This window comes from Paramormyrops kingsleyae, chromosome 19, assembly GCF_048594095.1.
Source record: "Paramormyrops kingsleyae isolate MSU_618 chromosome 19, PKINGS_0.4, whole genome shotgun sequence".
NCBI classification, from domain to species: Eukaryota; Metazoa; Chordata; class Actinopteri; order Osteoglossiformes; family Mormyridae; genus Paramormyrops; species Paramormyrops kingsleyae.
In genome coordinates, this window is record NC_132815.1 from 10,275,440 (window position 1) to 10,294,503 (window position 19,064).

At 47.5% G+C, this 19,064-nt stretch overlaps 1 protein-coding gene across 3 annotated transcripts in view; it reads left to right on the forward strand.

The window, feature by feature from the left end:
• Positions 1 to 19,064, forward strand: part of nbas (NBAS subunit of NRZ tethering complex) — a 128,406-nt gene that overhangs the window by 31,224 nt on the left and 78,118 nt on the right. For all 3 annotated transcript variants that reach the window (XM_072702986.1, XM_072702987.1, XM_072702988.1), the window contains 9 exons: positions 1,664 to 1,750; positions 2,674 to 2,827; positions 5,041 to 5,226; positions 9,448 to 9,621; positions 11,868 to 12,001; positions 12,966 to 13,028; positions 15,688 to 15,810; positions 16,018 to 16,120; positions 17,516 to 17,751. In XM_072702986.1, coding sequence (XP_072559087.1) covers positions 1,664 to 1,750; positions 2,674 to 2,827; positions 5,041 to 5,226; positions 9,448 to 9,621; positions 11,868 to 12,001; positions 12,966 to 13,028; positions 15,688 to 15,810; positions 16,018 to 16,120; positions 17,516 to 17,751 — 1,260 coding nt within the window. The remainder of the gene's footprint in view (positions 1 to 1,663; positions 1,751 to 2,673; positions 2,828 to 5,040; positions 5,227 to 9,447; positions 9,622 to 11,867; positions 12,002 to 12,965; positions 13,029 to 15,687; positions 15,811 to 16,017; positions 16,121 to 17,515; positions 17,752 to 19,064) is intronic.

Sequence of the window (19,064 nt, forward strand, 5' to 3'; positions counted from 1 at the left end):
TCTATCGTTAACAACGTCATCATCATTATTAAAACCTAAGGATGCTCCTCGACCATGCGGTGGGCGTCCATCTTGCCATACTGCTTTTCTTTAGAGGTTTTTTCTTTCTCAGAGTGCAAGTCCCCGGCTTCCCAGGAAGGTTACCCTTATTAGCCCGGACTTCCCGAGCCAAATGGCAGATTTCACCGCCATCTGTGTGCCGTGATCCGGCAGGGGCACAGAGCCACGGCGGTCCTGTCGCACCAAACCAGGTTTTCGGTATTACATCCAATCATGCAGTGCATAGACCACGCCGGTAGCATGCGTGAGGTGCGTAAGCCATTCGAAACCTTTTAATCATCACACGGTCCGTCACTGGGACTCCGCTGGTATTTACAGACGCATGGCACCTCTCCCACAGAAGAGTCGCGATCATCTTTACGTGGGGCTGATTTGCGTGCGTTTTGTTCGGCCGTTAAAGGTTCCTCCTCTTCCAGCCTCCAGAAAAGCCCATAATCCTGTTGCAGGATCCATCACGCTGGCTGAACCTTAATCACACCCAATTAAACAGTTAAAGGCATGGCTATGCCCTTCATATTTCGGAAATTGGGTACTTGGGGCGATACCCTTGTTTTTCTAATCATGCTATTGACCATGAAACCCTGCTTTTGTCCCTTAAAACTTTTAAAGATGCAGCGGATGGTCGCTATTCTCCTTAAAAGCTAAGTAAGCAGACAGTATCTAAACCCTGGCTGCTTGTAGGCTCCCTCTATCTCTGCTCGACCTTCATCCTACCTTTTAAGAACATGATAAGGGCCTTTGACGTCTCCTTCATCCCAGCTGCGACCTTAGACCTGGTGAGAGTTTTTATGATATTTTTTTTAATGATTAAATCTCTGGCTGCAGTGCTTACAGGGAGGAGAGGGTGAAACACTGCAGTGTTTTGAGACTATGTTTTATTTATCAGGGCAGCGTGTGGCCCTGTGGGTTCGGACACTGTGCTTGTGATCAGAAGGTCGCTGGTTCACATCCCAAGTTGGCATAATGGTTTCACTGTTGGATTCTTCAGCAAGGCCCTTAACCCCAGTTGTTTGAGAGGCTGACTGACCTTGCTTTTTCAGTTGTGCCTGGCTTTGGATAAAAGCATCTGCTAAGTCAATGTAAAATGTTTTTCTTTATACCCCTACGCTTCTGAATTCTCGAATCTGATTGGTCAGAAAGGTGTTGATTAATTTTTTATAACCACACACTCAGTGCCGGCCAGACGAATCTCAGTAGTAAATCAGTGCGCAAGTAACGTTATTTACAATTCCAGACATAGAACACAATTTAAAAATGAACAGAAAATGTTTCATCATCAGCAAAAGAAAGTAGTTCTACAAATAAATGTTTTTGGTTCGAAAATAACGTCTTTAGCTACAAATGTGTAAGACAAATTTGTGGTAATTGTGGTGTAAGCAGGTTAATGCACTTCAAGCCATTTCTAAATGCACTCCGTGTCGGACAGAGCTTTGCCTCCGTAGCCGTTCCTTTAAAATGTTATGATGCGCTGCTTGTTGTATGTTGACCCTGATTTACTCTAAACTGTGAGGGGAGTTTGGGTCTAAAGGGAGCAGGTGACAACAGAGGTGCCCAACCACCAGTGTGGCGCTAAGCCAACCATGCTCCTCCTTTTCATCCACAGCCTGGACGAGGCCGGTCACCTGGTGCTGATTCCGTGGGACGAGCGGCGGCACCGGGAGCAGGACTGGTGTGAACAGCGGAAGTGCAGGTGATGCCGTGTGATGCGGAGGGTAACCTTCGCTGCCAGGGACGTGTTACAGACGCTATGGCCGGAGATTTTATCAGAAAGTGTCTCAGTTTAACAGGCGTTATCAGAGGCAACTCGTATCTCCCAAAAGCCACCTTTGCATACAGATGCCTTTTAAAACCCAAGTTAATTGAGGTGTTTCTCAATACCAAGAATGCAAAGATCATACTTGCTAACTTGCCTCCCAAGAACGAACTTGGGGCACAATGAATCATGGGATTGGTCTCGTTCGGCGAGGATGTAACCGATGGCATCCTTGATATTTGGGGCGGAGCAAGACCAACATTCGGGGATTTTTACCATCCTCTGTACTTGTGTTCTTAGTATTGGAACTGGTCTTCAGTAATGGAAGATGATGTAAAACGGGTATATGAGAGCACAAGTATGGTCAAGTGTGCGAATTGAGAAACACCCATTGACCCATTTCCCCCAGCCTTGTAGCCGTGCATGAGCACTGGCAGTGCAGTGCAGTGCAGTGCAGTGCAGTGCAGTGCAGTGCCGGCCTACCTCGACCTTGAGGTTATGGCCTGAGCTGTCGTTCTTGCCTGGCTGGGGTTTGAAGCGTCTTTCCTTTTCTAGGCAGGTTAGACACGAGCGCGTCTCATTATTTCTGCATGAGTCTGTAATTAATCGGGCCGATTTGCACGAGAGCCGTTGGGGAGGAACTGGCTCCCTTCTGAGCGTGACCCGCAGTTGACCTTACGGGTATCAGTTTCCCACGGAAGCGGGAACGTTCTTTAATTCCTCCTCTAATCCGCCCACCACGTTGCTAAACGCCCACGCTACCTCAGCCCGTTACCAACCTCGCTTATACGTCCTCGCCGTGTCACGCCGCTGACTGGGCGCTGGGGTCTCAGAAAGCCCTGCCGTGTGTCTGGACCCAGGACGGCGGTGGACCCCAAGCCGCATGGTGGGGACGACTTCCTGTATGAGGAGCAGCCGGATCTCCTCTGCTTCCGCACAGCCACGCCTTCCATCACGCTTCTGACTGACTGGTACCTGAAGCGGGCCGAGGACATGGATGGCTACTCCCGACAGGTGGGTGCTGGGAGGGGGGGGGCTTGTGGGGTGGTGCGGTTGAACAAAATACCACAGCATTTTTGGTACAGCTCGGTGTACTAGTCCTTATTCTGGTTTATTCTAGTCTAATTCGAAATTAGCCGGTGGGGTGGGCTTCCCTTTCCTCGCTCAGCAAATTTCAAAATAGACCAGAATAATCCCGAATAGCGTTACTTTTAAAAATGCTGTCAAAATACTGTACGCCATAGTATAGTGCCTGGATAGCATATTAGTATGAAAAATTAGATACCTCCCAACCCTAGGAGCGGTGCGATAAGCTGTCATTGGTTTTGACTGCTCCTGCCTCTGGTGGGGGCCCTTAATAGGGATTACCCCCCCGAACCCAAAGCCATGGACGTGACTCTAAAACAGGCACAATTCTCCCCCAGCGGTGGCCGTAATGACCGTAATGTTTACCGGCTGTTTGTTTCTGGCACACGGCGGCAGCCCGATGGAGGGCAGGTTTTGGCGTATGGTCTGTGTGTTTGTTTCCACGGTGTGGGTTCTGTTTGGTTTCCTCACACGCATTTATGTCAGCTGTGCTCAGGAACTGTGGGCGGGGGAGGGAACAGGGTCCAGGCCCTCAGATTTGCTGTCCGAATGGTCTTGTTTTGCTGTTTCTTCAGGATGTCGTGCTGAGAGGCGGTTTCATATCAGTCCTCCAGAGGACTAATGATTCTTTGGTGTCTCAAATTTCAGGCGCCAGCATTTGTGTGAAGATGATAAATATCAGTCTTTGTCTCAAATGAATTTAAAGTCTGTGAATAAAGTTCTGCTGGTGAATAATTTCATTTTTTTGTGGCATACATTTTTTTTTCTCCACTTTTTTTATTTGAAGAGTAAATTAAATCTCTGGCTGTTTATGAAATCTTTGCACGGTGCTTATTTTTTGGGGCAGTAACTTTGCCAATGTTTGATTGACGTTTTGCAGTCCTAGGAAGGTGTGGGCATGAAACTGTGGAAGGTTATGAAAATGAGTGATTGTTCCTGTCATATCTGATTTAGCCTGGTTGCTGTTGATCTGGTAAACCTCACTGTAATCCAGTGACTTGGAGGGTCTCTGTTTTTGTCCTGGCAGACTTCTGTTCAAAGTAACAGTGCAGATAGACTATATGGACAAAAGTATTGGGACACCTGGCCATTTCACCTGCAGGAACTTATATGACATCCCGTTCTAAATCCATAGGCATCAAAATGGGGTTGGTTCCCATCAACTGCCACTCTTCTGGGAAAGCTTTTTCAGGGCTTGGGCTAGGTGCCTTAGTTCCAGTGACAACAAAACATTTTGGACTGTTCCCTGCTCCAAACGTTGTGTGAACTGTTTGGGGACTGGGACGTGACTGTGCCCTGTGCATAAATCGTCCATAAAGACATGGTTGGGTGAGTTTGGTGTGGAAGAACTTGACTGTCCTGCACGGGGCCCTGACCTCATCCCCATCAAGCACCTTTGGGATGAACAGAGATTGTGAGCCAGGCATTCATGTCCAACATCGGTGCCTGACCTTACAAATGCTCTTCTGGATGAATGGGCAAAAATTCCCGCAGACACATTCCAGAATCTTGTGGAAAGCCTTCCCAGAAGAGTGGCAGCTGTTATAGCTGCAAAGAGGAGACCAACTCCATACTGATGCCTAAGGCCAGGTGTCACAATTCTTTTATCCATATAGTGTAGATCAGATAGACAGACAAGCTCACAGACAGGCTCACAGACAGCTTCATACTCCAGACAATCTGAACGCTTAACTTTGGTTACTAATCCCGTTCACTGCATATAGCTGTATTACTGTCCATTGTGTTTATTGCCCCAGTTACACACTATTTGTTGTTACTGTGTTGTGTATTACCATTTGTACTTCCAGTTGCACTGTTTGTTGCTGTTGTTGTGAGACACACAAGCATTTCACTACCATATACACTGTTAAGTTTGAAATGATGTGATAAAAAAATGACTTGATTTGATTAAGAGGGCAGTTGGAAGCAGACAGCCCTGTCCAGAAGGTTGTGGGTTTGAAATATTCTAAGCCAACTCCTTAACATGCAATGTTCCGGATAAACACCCCAGGTTTTTTTTAATGGGAGGTGAATCCTAAGTTCCCCTGATAAAAGCATCAGATGTTTGTTGTGTGTGATGTTGTGCATTGCAAACATTCGCTGAGCAGCTTGATGCGAGTCGCCCGCGACCCCCCATACAGGTGGACTGTGCCTTGTTGCTGGTGCGTCTGGGGAGGGAGCGGAACATCCCGGGCCTGGAGGGGCTGTGTGACGACCTGGTAACCCTGGAGACGCTGGTGTACGAGGCATCCTGCGAGCCGAACCTCTCGCTCAAGGAGCTGCAGCAGCTGGCAGACATCGACAAGCTCAGGCTACTGCTGAAAGGCGTGAGTTGGGCATGGGGGGAGGGGCTGAGCAGCACAGGGGGCGTGGCTTGATGTGGCTGGGGCTGGATCTGGTGGAGGAGGGCGGGGGCTGTGGTTGGATGGGCCAGGCCAGGTCTGCATCTCTTGTGGGGCCTTGTCCAATGTCCCTTGTGGGGCTCTAGTTAATCAAATACTAATGGAAATATCAGTGGGTCATATATCAAGGAGTGGACAGTCTGATAGACCACGTTTCCATGTTTTTTAATTCTGCATGAGTCCTTTTTTTCGGTCTGTTTTTAAAAATGCATTCCTAGCTAGGCTTTGGCGGTATTTCGGTAATACGGGATGCCACAACATTTTGGGCATGCTGTGGTATTTCGAAATCTGAGTGGGTAATGATAAAATTCGCAGTTCAGTGACAAAGCTTTGCATTTGCAAATACTGTATACAATTCAAGAGGCTTATTTATCACATACACAGTTGTACAAATACAACATATACTACGGTATTTGCCTGGATGTTATGAAAAATCAGATATCACCCACTGCTCATAGTTTGGTTAAAAAATATTGCAGACAGGAAGTCTGGTTTGTATGGCATATCCATGCCTCACTGTTCACCCTTCACACAACTTTAGACACAACTTTGTTTTAGACACAACTTTATTCGTTATCCTGACATGTGGCATGGTGGCACTGCGCATGGACGGCTGGTGGCACCCAGCCTGGCATCAGCCAAAGCCCAGCAGATCCGTGACCTTGCCCTCTTTCTGCCTCTGCGTTGAGTTGTGTGTGAGGACGTCTCAGTGCCGTTTCTTCCTGGATGCCGTTTGCTTCACAAATGCATGCGGCACCCTGCCCCCATACTCACTTCTATCCCTTTAAAAGTTAGACGTGAAAAATATTAATCATTGATAAAAGTCAGCTTATTAATGCTGAATTATTCAGTGGGATCTCCAAATTGTTGTGGAACAGTTTTGGAAAAACATGAGCTTACTTGCGGTAGTTTGATAGTTCTGCCATGCTTTGTGGGTGAGAGTGACGGTGTCTGTCCAGCTCTCGTGGTTCAGCAGCATCTCGAAGTAAAGGGAGACCTCATTGTGGGATCCAGACCCTTCCCGTTAACATGTCAGCGAGCGGGCCGTTAATCCGGGCATGCACACTGGATCGTGTGTGCAAGCTCGCAGATCCCCAGTCTTCTCGAGGGCAAATACCAAAAGGCACAAGGGCGTGAAGTGGCCTGACGGCGCCCTCCAGAGGTTTGCTGTGTCGATCAGCGGGCTGTCTCCCATCGCCTGTGCCGAAAATGAAATGCTCCGCGGGGTTCTTCACAAGACCGAGCTCAGGGAGCAGGCCAATATTTCCTAGACAGTGTGAAAAATGACATTGCGGCCCCAATGGCTGGGGGGGGCGGTGGGGTGGGGAGGGGGGGTGCAGGCTTGTCCTCTAACTAGTTCTAGTTTCCAGGTTATGTCCTTGAATTTGCTGGAAATTAGGGAATTTCCTAGTCTGCTGTCAAATGGAAAGCAAAAGCAGGGAGGAATCTTCACGGTCATGTTTTTGACCCTGTAGCATTTTAGCAGACCTGGTCTTGGTAATTTACAGTTAAAGGCTTCTGATTCCATGGTTGGTGGTAACACTCATCCTCACTTAAAGGGCTGCAGATTGACGGCTTAAGGCAGCAGGTACCTCAAGGGTAAATGTGTGTTTGGAGCTGGTGTCCGGCGCAAATCTGAGACTTTTACAAGGTAGGTCTAGCGGAGTCTGACACGCTCACCGAGACACTGCAGCTCTGCGCTGGAGTATTTGGGTGTTTCAAGGAACTTATCCCCTTTTCAATTGAGTTATTTGTGTGTGTTTTTACTAGTAGTATATACTAGGAGTCTGCGAGGAACAATGACAGTGAAGATTAGTGCATTACTGCATTTTTAATTTTGTGTACAAAGTCCTGCAACATGCGCACTCCGGGCATGAGAATGACTGCGTTCCTAATTAGCTCAGCCCAATCAAAGGGGTAATTAGGGTCATCTGTTCGCTTTTGATAAGCAATCAGTTTCTCGCAGTCCATAAACAGTAATTTTGATTTTGTTTGAGGCCAGTGAACATACCAGGGACTGGCCTTATCCAGGAAATGTTCAACAAACATTATTTCAATTACACCTTTTTTTAATGCCAGGTTTGTGCTGTGCACCAGACACACATTAGGCAAGAGGCTTGTATGAAATTCTGACAAATATGAAGTGGTCCCTCTGCCTTGAGGTCTGCTGGTGTCCAATTAGTTTAGTGAATCTACCACTGACTGATTTCGGGCCTGGAATATGGTTTTAAATTTTAAAGTGAAACCCTGCACTCCTGTTGCTGTGTGGTTTCTTGTATCTTTCCTGCCTTGTATCTTGTATCTTGCCTGTATTTTTGTAATGCATGTTCACAATAAGATGTTTCGTGTCATTGTGTAAATAGCCCTAGGTGTTGAGCTGTCACGTGACATTTGGCTCTTTTGGTAACAGTTGTTGGCATTATGGCCTGTAAAATATCGAATGAAATACTCTGAGTATTTTACTTATTTTTTTTAATTAGGCGACCGTAAATAGCAAGGTCGTGCTTTCTGTGAATGCCGTGTGTGCTTAGGAATTGCTGCAATTTATATCCACATACATTCACTGAGCACTTTACACCTGAACACCTGTACACCTGATTATTGTTGCAATTAGAGCTGCTCAATATCACATTACAATAAAATCACAATTATATGACACATGCCAGTAATCACCAAGGCTTTAAGTTTAGATGATGGGCCTAAACATTTGTCAGACACTGGCTTTTTGGTACTACATGGACATTCACTTACAGCCACAGTTTGGTAAGTAGATCAGTAGTACGCCGATCGTATTGTGCAGCCCTAGTGACAATTTTCTAATGAGCCAATCATGTGGCAGCAGCACAGTGCATGAAGTCATGCAGACACAGGTCAGGAGCTGCTGTTCACATCAAGCACCAGAATGGGGAAAAGCTGTAATCGCAGTGATTTTGACCATATCATGATTGTTGGTGCCAGACGGGCTGGATTGAGTATTTCTGTAATTGCTGATCTCGTGGGATTTTCACATACAACAGCAAAAAAAACATCCTGTGAGTGTCAGTTCTGCGGATGGAAAGGTCTAAGGAGAATGGCCAGACTGGTTCAAGCTGACAAAGGCTTTGGTAACTCTGATAACTACTCTGTACAACTGTGGTGAGCGGAAAGGCATCTCCAGATGCACAACACGTTGAGCCTTGAGGCAGACGGCTTCAGCAGCAGAAGACCTTGTTGGGTGCCACTCCTGTAAGCCAGAGACTGAAAGCTGAGGCTGCAGTGAGCACAGGCTCAGCAAACCTGGACAGCTGCAGACTATAAAAACTTAAGGTTGCTCTGATGAATCTCGATTTCTGCTGTGGAGTGCACATGGTTGGGTCAGAATCGAGGGATTGACGCTGTTTTGAAAGGGAGGGAGGCCAAACCCAGTAATACTAGTGTTCCTAATAGAGTACTCGGTGAGTGTATATGGCAAAGAATATATAGCAGATCTTATGTCACTTTGCAGTAGAATTGTTTTTTTGAGGACCTTCTGTGTGACCTTCGTGTGTGAATTACCTTCACTCTGGTTTGGATGGGTGCAGGAAGCTGAATTTACCTGCATCCCAGAAGGGGAAACCTGGTATTCTCAGCACCTCGTTTCAGAGAGGTCAGTCTGAGGGAGAAGCCACAACTGAGGTGCTACTGCAGTGGGCATAAAGGTCGTTGCTGCCTTCTTCAGCCGCTCATGGTGAGCTGGCGGCATCCGTAACACCCAAGCAATGCGATTCCGAGGGCCCCTTAAGCGAGGACCTCGTCTGGAAGCTCCCCGGGGCTGCTCATCTGCGATTGGTGTCGAGTGGTACAGGCGTGAGGCTTGTCCTAGAATATTTGTGATGGAGGAATTTGTTACTGTTATGTTCCCTTCTTGTAGAGAGAGAATGATGAGAAAGACACTGTACGTCCTCACGAAACCATATACAATTAATCCTACAATAAAGTTAATAACTAAACTACCCTTGTTTGCTGTTTTGTTTTTGTTTACTCTTCACCCATAACCCTCCTGTTTTGTTTTTGGTTTTTGTTTACTCTTTGCCTGTACCCCCTGTTTTTTGTTTTTGTTTTGATTTTTGTTTACTATTTGCCCATACCCCTGTTTTATTTTGTTCATTCTGTGTCCATACCCCGCAGTCCTCCGAGGAGCGGTATGTGAAGAATGTGTACCAGTGGGTGGTCCCCTTCCTGCACCGCTGCGAGGGCCGAGCCCCTGGCTCTGCTGATGGCCTCCTGAGGGAGTACCTGGTCAGCCTGTCCAAGGAGGACCTCTCCCTCCCTCTCAAGATATTCCAGCACTCCAAGCCTGACGTGAGTCATCATCTCTCCTGTCTAAATGTGCAGCAAATTACCGCCATAATGACTTTCTGCTCCTTTATTTAATGGCATTTTATTTGTTTATTTATTTATTTGTTGTCAAAGCCAAACGGAGCCGCACTGTTTATTCCGCGAGCCGCGCGAAAAGCCATCGTTGGTGTCCGGTGCTCATTAGTGGCACAGCACATTTCGGTCATGGCTCCTGCCGCAATTTCGTGTCGGAGCCAATTTACGGCCCCGGGGATGCTGACAGGAGCCGGCCCTGGACCCATTACCGGCTCGATAGCCCCTCCGCCGGGCCGGTGAGCCGCGCTGTTTTATGTGTTAGAGAAAGCAATATACATCTGAAATTTAGGGCCAGCGCGGCTTGGTGCGGCGTGGCCGCTGCGGCCCGTGAGGATTCATTCCGGGCCGTGAAAGACATTAGGGGCCGAATTTATACTCGCGTGCATGTGGGAGGCAGGAGTGCAAAAAGCCGGCGAATTTACAGCCACCGCCTGCCCCCTCTGTGTGCCGCAGTCCTGTGGTCCCACGGAGTTGATTAGAAAACAAGGCCGGACTTGATGGACGGCCGCACCTCTCCTTCCATTGGGGGGGGAGAGGTAGGGTGCTGATCCGCCCCCCTGGAACGCGGCTCCATTTTAATTATGAGCCGAGCTCCGGCCCCGGTGCCTCTATAACGTAATTAGGTCGCGGCGCGGCTATAGAGGGGATACAGTGCTGTTGGTTGCGTTTGCCAGCGAGTTTTATCTCCAAGAAGCAGGTGAGCCAGGGGGGCGAAGGTGCCGGTCCCCACCGAGGCCCCGGTTTGCATTTTTAATAAATGTCTCAATGCTGTCCATGACATGTGACTCAGTGCAACAATGTTAATGGACCTCCGTAGCCAGCAGCCGTGGCAGGCTGCCAGCAGGGGATGGGAAAAATGACATTTCAGAGTCTTACCTACTAGTCAGTCAGCATCTCTTCAATATGTGGACCAAATAAATGTAAAAATGGATACACCCAAGTGCGACGTAATGAAAATGAGGCTGTGTGTAAACGCACAGAATACAGAGGCTATATCGATAAAAGTATTGGGACACACCTCTTAATCATTGAATTCAGGTGTTTCATTCAGGTGTATAAAGTCATGCAGTTAACCGTGCAGTCAGGTTTCAAAACATTTGTGAAAGAATGGGTCATTCTGAAGAGTTCAGTGGATTCAAGACACAAGTCAGTTTGAGAAATTTCTTCTATGTTAGATATTCCATAGTCAACTGTAGGTGGTATTATTTCAAAATGGAGGCATTTAGGAACAGAAACTCAGCCACGAAGTGGGAGTCACGAAAAAGCAGCCGCATGCAAGCCTCACATCACCCAGCGCGATCCAAGCATTGGATGGAGTGGTGCAAAGCACCGGAACTCTGGAGCAGTGGAAACGCGTTCTGTGGAGTGACGAATCACGCTTCTCTGTCTGGCAGTCTGATGGTCGAGTCTGGCGGATGCCAGGAGAACGTTACCTGCCTGACTGCATTATGCCAACTGTAAAGTTTGATGGAGGAGGAATAATGGTATGGGTTAACAGGGTTGCTTTTCAGGGGTTGAGCTAGCCCCCTTAGTTCCAGTGAAGGGAACTCCTAATGCTTCTGCATACCAAGACATTTTGGACAATTCTACGCTTCCAGCTTTGTGGAAACAGTTTGGGGAAGGACCTTTTCTGTTCCAGCATGACTGTGCCCCAGTGCACAAAGCAAGATCCATAAAGACACGGTTGGGTGAGTTTGGTGTAGAAGAACACAAATGCTTTTCTGGATGAATGGGCAAAAATGCCCACAGATACACTGCAGAATCTTGTAGACAGCCTTCCCAGAAGAGTGGCAGCTGTTATAGCTGCAAAGGGGGGAGCAACTCAATTTTGATGCCTATGGATTTAGAGTTGAAGGTCATAAAAGTTCCTGCAGGTGTCATGGCCAGGTGTCCCGATACTTATGTCCTTGAAGTATATGTACTTCAGTTATGTAACAAGAATCTGGCAGCCAGAGCTAGTCGGGGATCAGCAACTGTAGGTCAGGTGACATGGTCACTGTAGGCAGTGAAATACGGGCGCAGCAGAGTGCAGTAGGGGTTCAGGCCCTCACTCTGCATTCATCTGTAGTGCTGGATGGGCATGATGTACCATCTGTGGTCCTGTGAACTTCCTGAAGGAGAGCATCGGTGTACGTGTGTTATTTTTAACATTATGCAGCGCTCCCTTGTTTCAGTGCCAGCAGAAGATCGTCGGAGATCACGACCAGCTGATGTCCGTTGCCCTGGAGTGCATCTACAGCTGCGAGCGAGATGATCAGCTCTCCCTGTGTTACGACGTGCTGGAGTGTCTACCACAGCGAGGCTATGGGTCAGTGCATGGTGGACTAGCAGAGACTGTTAGACCAGAGAAACAATGGCTTGGTTAACCGGGCTGTCCAGCTGTGTCGGCAGTCACTGGAAGCACCCTAACGTTCGACTTGTTGTTCTTCAAACGAACACATTACCCTTACGAGTTGGAAAGACATAAAACCAGCAATAGATATAAAATTAATGAATAAGCTTTTATGATGCTTGGTAAACTAATGCACCACCTGTATTTATATGTTTTTTTGTTTTACCTCACCGAGCAGAAGAGCAAATTTCTCTGGCTCTTTGGAGATCACCCCCCCCCCCCCCGGCTGATGCTCAACGTAAATGCCGGGGGGCGGCTTCATTCCCACCAGTGAAGGTCGCCCGAGCTTTGACCCCATTTCACGTATATGACTTTTAATGAATTCTGAAAGCCTGTTCAAAGGGGTGCCATTGAAAGACCATCGCGCCCATTTTCTCTAAATTGTTGTTTAGGGCCGTTTAAAGATGGATTTCCAGCCTTTCGGCAAGTTCAGGGGTGATGCTGTAACTACTGTCTGGCTCATACTGTTCATTTTCTTTGTTTTTTTTTTCTCTCCCCAGGTAGATTGGTTTAAAATAGCAGGACAGGCTTTCAGCTGGAGCGTAGGGGATTAGAGGGGCAGATTATGGTTTAGGGATGGGTTAGGCTCAGCACTGACTGCACTAAGTTAAAGTCAAGCTTTATCTGTGACTTTAAAGGCTTTGAGCAATGTGAAGCATAACACGTTTCGCAGGCTTAAGCGTGTAGAGGGAATTGGGCACTGAGGATGTTTGTATTTTCGGCCTTCCTGGTCCCCCTTGCGTCGGAGGGCTGCTGTTTCCCTGCAGTAAACAAGTGCAGAGTGTTGATGCGTCAGCTAGTGAGGAGTTTATGGGGAGGATGGGTGGGGTTCCATATGGAGCGTTCCAGAAAGAAGTCGACTTGTCTGTCTCTCTCGCAGGTCAGAAACGAAGGTCACCAGGGCCCTCCACGACCAGGTGGACAAGCTGGAGAAACACCTAAGGTACGGCTTTCGTCAGGATGGGCGTGAAGGGTCAGGTCAGTGGAGCGACTTCATAGACGAGGAAAGCAAAGCAGAGATTTAACCCAGAGAGACGCAGCAGAGGTAGCCACTGCCGTGTTTGGTCAACTTACGATTGCTTTTTAAGCACCAGGGTGACAGGCAATCAGCATCCAAGCTGGCTACCGTGTCTCTGCCTGAGCTGGTCCCACTCTCGTTTTGCCAGAAATGTTCTGGACGGTGCCCCAGATGTGCCCTTTGAGAAAACACAGAGGCTAATTGGAACAGTGAGGAAAATGTTATTTAGTGTGCCAGTGGAAGATTTTTAAAGCTCGATGAAGTCGTCAGGAAGATATGTGTGTTATGGAGGACGCCTGGGTGTACTGCATATTACTCTGCTCCGCTGAAGTTATTCAGGAGTTTTTAGTGTGTCAGCCATCACTCCCGCTGCTCTCAAAGTCAGGAGCGTTCACTCGAGTGTGACGCATGCAGTCCTGTTGATGTCCTTTTGCTCGCGGGGTGTCCTTGGGCCAGAGCGAGCTTTCACAGTGCTCTGTGTGGAGTACATCCTTCATGGCAGGTAGGCTTGGTCAACTGGAAGCACGCCAGTAGAGGACAGGCACCATCTACTGGTGGGAGTGTGGCACTGCGGGGTGCCAGGTTGTTGCATGTCAGGGCTGACATAGTTTTGTTATTGACAAATGGAGTTTCTGCTGGTAGCTTTAGCATTAACATTATAGCGTAATACTTCCTTGTTGTTGTTTTCTTGCATCTCCTGCAAGAAAAGGCAGAGGTGACTGCCTTTTCATCATGAAGTGTGTTGTACCATATATTTGTGCTGCGCCTGAATCCGATCCTTCTGGTCGAGTACCAGCGGTGTCATGCGGAGTCGCCGGTCAAGCAATATCAAGTCATGCAGTGCCCTTGCGAATCCTGTGTGGTCTGTGGGAGGTAAAAAGCCTTCGGCGCGACTGAACGAGCACTTGAAGACATCGGCCTCTGTTTTTACCCATTTACAGTTGCTTTAGAAAGTGGAAATGTTTTCAAACAAGTATACAATGTTTCACGGCAATATTTTTGTCACATTCGCGTGATCACGAGTCCCTGCGGTTGTATGATATTTCGCAGGTCAATCTGACAGTTAGAGCACTCTGAAACATTAACCAAGATGGCTTTCTGTGGCTATTTGCTGTCCCCCACGGACGTGGATTAGGGGCTCTCTAGGGGTAATTAGATCTTGACGAATATGGCTCATCTCTCTAGACCTTTTGTTGAGTTACTCCGCAGGTCAGATTGCACGTCATGCTTTGACAGCGCCGTCCAAGAAGGTGACCTTCCCAACCCCTGTCAAGCCACGAGCGATTCACACCCCCCACCCTCTTCCCGGGTATTGTTAGGGCAATCGGTAGGTGCTGTTATGACAGCTGAGGAATATGCTGCCAGCAAGGGAATGGGTAAGCGGAGCACTGCAGTAATGGTGGCTCGGATCAGCGGGTATCAAAGGCTCACAGCTGCCACTAGTATTCTAGAACTTTCTACTGGACATTTTGTTCATAGAAATGTGTAGGTGTAGCACTGGAGTAACGGGCCTGGTATCAACGGACATCAAAGGCTCGCCGCTACCTCCTGTACACCTGAGCTCTTTGTTCGTTTTGTTGCACGGTACAAACGAAAGGTGATTTGAATTGCACTGGAAGGGAAGCGGAATGGCGGATAATCCAAGGTATGTCATACCTTCTTTCCTCAAAAGAAATCGTCGAGTGTTTTGGACTGCCTCAAACAAGGGATTTTCTGGCAGTAAACTTGTGCTCGTGTGGCCCAGCGCTGTCATCACTAGTAATGAAGAGGAGATGAGAGCAAAGCAGGTCTGGATGGGATTAATTCCAGAAGAATCCCCACGGTGATCTAGGGCGAAGTTGCTACTTAAGTGGCTCTTAATTTAGCTAATTGCATTTGGGTGTGATGATCAAATATTTGACTTACTGTTTGCCAAGGATGTGATCGAGGGCAGCTAGCTGACTTCTGAGGCTGCATTTTTAAAGGGGAACCCCACCCGGGACCAGAATGGACTCAGTATTCAGACCATTTCACACACATCCAAAGGAATTATAGCCTCATTAGAATAAAAATGACCCATTCAACCAATGGCCTTTTCGCATGTGTATTGAAAATCTGTGGAGAGTTTTATTCACTCACTCTGCACACTGTGATCTCATCACCTGCTTCCAGTGTGTTGCTGGCTGGTTCTGCCAGCGGAATTTTGAATGAGGCGGTTTTGTTTTGTTCGTCTCCTCCCCCTCCCACCTCGGTTTCAATACTTGGTACTCTCGAAAGGAATAGGCTGGCCAGATGCTCACTGGGAATTATATGAAATTACTTACATTGCAGGATGGGACATTTTGGAGGAAAAGCATCTATAGGATTACAGTCGATGTAAACTTTACTACTACAACAACCACGATAATGAGATTCATTGTTCCTGAAGTGTTATGTACAGCAAAAATTTTGAACTATCTCTGGGTGTAGATTTTTGGTGATTTTTATTTATTTATATTGAAATTTTTTTTTGGTGTAAAGTAAAAAAAAAAAAAGGAAGAAGTAGCGAAATGGAGCGTTATTTTTATAGTCCGTTTCCGTTTTGCTGTTTCTCCTGTCCTGGCAGTGTGGTGGAGGTGCTGGAGAAGCACGGCCTGCAGAAGCCCGTCTCCTTCGTGAAGAACAGTGAGAGCAGCCGAGAAGAGGCCCACCAGCTGATGGTGAAACTCACCCGACATGTGGGACGCAAGTGAGCCCCCCCCCAGATATCACAGACCCATAAAAAGCCAAGGCAATTGCTTGCAGTGCAACTTTTTTTAAAAGTAATTTTTCATCCTGGGACTTTGGTTTCGAAAAGCAGGACCTGTAAGCAGGCCTGTGAAACATGGTCCTGCTGGGCCATTAAGGGGGGGGGGGGGGGGGAGCCAGCATTTCATCTTTCTGCTCCATTCCCCAGGAGTCCACCGGTAAGCGAGAACCTGTGGAAGGGGCTGCTTCAAGATCTGCTGGACATGCAGAAAAGTGTTTACACCTGTCTGGACGCTGACACCTGCCTCCAGGTGGGCCACCGTTGTCCCAAAACCCCTCCCTGCTTTTGCTTTTGCATATCTAGCTAACACCCCCCCCCCCCCCCCCCCCAGATTACCTTCCCATATTCACTTGCATCGTCACTAGCACAGCGAGTCATGTTGATTTTGCTGTCTTTTGATGATCATGACTTGGGTCTCTCTCCTTTTCCTCTGCTGTCGATGATACAAAGAGCTCATATTTGTAGCCGGCAACCCATTATAAATCACACCTGGATACAATACAGAGGGAAAAACGTGGAAGCTGTGATGCCATTTTTGCTGCTGTGGTTTTAAACCCCACATAATCAGATCTGCTTCAATCGATATCCATCCAGGGGCCCAGAATCTAACATCCTGATCAGTTACACAGTTAAAGTAACTCCTCCCTGCTGCCAGACCGCTTGAGTCAGCTGACATCTTAAATGCATCACATAGAATTTTACTCCCCGACAGCAGTGTTAAAGAAATAACATTGTTAGACGAGGCCGTGTGACTTGCGAAGGAGTGTCCCCACACGCTCTGCCGGGATCCCCAAAAGGGCTACGGTCAACTCTGTCGGGGTACTCGTGCTCTTCTTGTGTCCATGCCGGTGTCTGCAGCTGTTCTTCGCAATTAATGGCCTTCCATGGAGCTTATAGCCCTTTTGATTGATGGCTCGTTGTTAGCGATGGGCACCTGAACACCTGAAGGGCCCAGATTCAATCCTGCAGTCGTGTCATTTTAGGAGCCGCGGTTAACGAGGCTGTTTTCTCCATGATGGATTTTAAAAGAATTTGTTAGCTCAGAATTATCATCCCCCTCGGAAATATCCACGAGGTGTTTGTGTGCACGTGTGTGTGTGTGTGTGTGTGTCTGTGTGTGTGTGGCTTCCATTTAACCTGCATTGTCCTACAAGAGCCTAGCTTACTGATGTAAAATGCATAAAGAGCATTATGTGTGAGCTAACAAGGGCCAATGGAGATGTTACATGAAGAAACACATTGGTGCGTTAAAGGGAATTAGGAGACCTGATGCAGTCACAAACAGAGTGCCTGTCAGCAGCAAGCCCCACGCTGTGAACCGCGTGTCAGGTGTTGGGCAGCCCTGGGCTCCTCTAAATTAGACTTAGCATGTTTTTTTTATCCGGTGGTGGGAGGATAATCATCACGCTCGGATGGTTTGATGATGCCAGCCAGCGCCCATGTGTTACTGTCCTGGCTTGTCCCTCTCTTTCCCCTGTCCTCCTCCTCTTTAATTGATCTCTCCCTCCCTCGTCCCCTTCTGTCTCCCCCCCTGGGTTGGCTCCCTGTTTCTTCTCGCCTGCACTGCTGCCTCCTCCCCAATCCCGCTAATTTCCTCCTTTCCCCCGCTCACTATTCTTCCCTGTCCCTCCTGGGCCTCCCGCAGGTCTTCACGGAGAGCCTGCTGTGCTCCAGTCGGCTGGAGGGCATCCGATTGGCCGGCCACCTCCTGCAGCGCAGCGCCTCCTTGTCAGAACCCGCCGCCGGTCCTGCAGCTTCCAAGGGTCCACTCAACCCCTCCAGGGTGTCCTACCAGAAAAGCATGGAATTGGTCCTGGCAGCAGCCCACGAGTACTTCAACTCCTCTACCGCCCTTACCGACAGCTGCATGACCCTGGCACGGTAATGACCTCACAGGGACCCCTTCCCACCTCCCAGGGGGTGCTGTGCTTTTAGTCAGCATGCCACTTTTGCTGTTGTGAAAATGTTTGCAAAAAATAAGACACCAGGTGTTTCACAATACCAAGAACACAAAGATCATACTTGTGGTCTTAGCAAGACCAGTCCTGCTAACTTGCCTCCCAAGAATTGGAGAGCAGTGATTCATGGGATAGGTCTCATTTAGCAAGGATGCAACTGATGCATCCTTGATATTTGGGGTGGGGAACGACATCTGGGGATTTTTACCGTCCTTTGTACTTCTGTTCCTGAGTATTGGAACTGGTCTTTGGCAATGGGAGATGATGTAAAACGGGTTCACAAGAACACAAGAACAGTCAAGTGTGCATGTTGAGAAACACCCACCATGCCGCTTACCAGACGCCACATCCCTATGTGTTTAACGAAACTTCGAGGTGCAAACTCAAATGCTAACAGGATCCAGCAGTCCTGTAATGTCCTATTCTGCAACAGTTCGCTGACCTTGAAAAGTCCTAAAAAGAACAAAATAATGTTGTAATTGGCTATTTCCTGGGTAATGTTGGTTAGCTTCATTGAACAAAGATGTAAACTAGCTAAATGAGCTAATTAGAAATTTAGCTGGCTACCTACAACACACATGCCAGCAGGTAAAATGCTAATTGACAACACTGTTTCAAGCAAAACATGATGGGTTTGTTTATTGAGCCATGCAAGTGCAATTTCCGATGAGGATTAAGTTTTTAAATTTCGTGTATAATGACATTTATTATAGGCTGACTGAGATTTTAAGATTTTTGGCTTCTTTCTCCAGTTATGGCGCAATTATGTGTAAAGAAAACTGCTGCAAACATAGTATTTTAAAAATATGTTTTTTTTTTGTTTTTTTTTTGGGGGGAGGGGGGGGGATTCCACTTTAAGTAGTGCTGTCTTTCGTAGATAATGTAGTTCTAAAGGACATGTAACAGTGACAGTTTGTGTCCCCACTATTACTGTGGGCTTCTCATAACACCAATAAGTGTATCTTCATAAAAAGTTACGTGACCAGTGTTTGTAAACAGTTCAGTTGGCCTGTTAGCTTTCAACTGGCTTGGTTTCATTCACGTTGTTATATGCATCAGCTGCCAGTTTAGCCTTGACAGTGAATTTCCACCAATCATCCGGTGTCATTCCATTCCTTTTTTTCCCCAAAGCTTGCTGATTGGTGAAATATGTTCACTTGCATCTGGATCTCTGCTCTATGAGAACACTTTGGTGCTTTTTTTGAATTCCTGCCTTCGCCAGAATAACTCATGAGA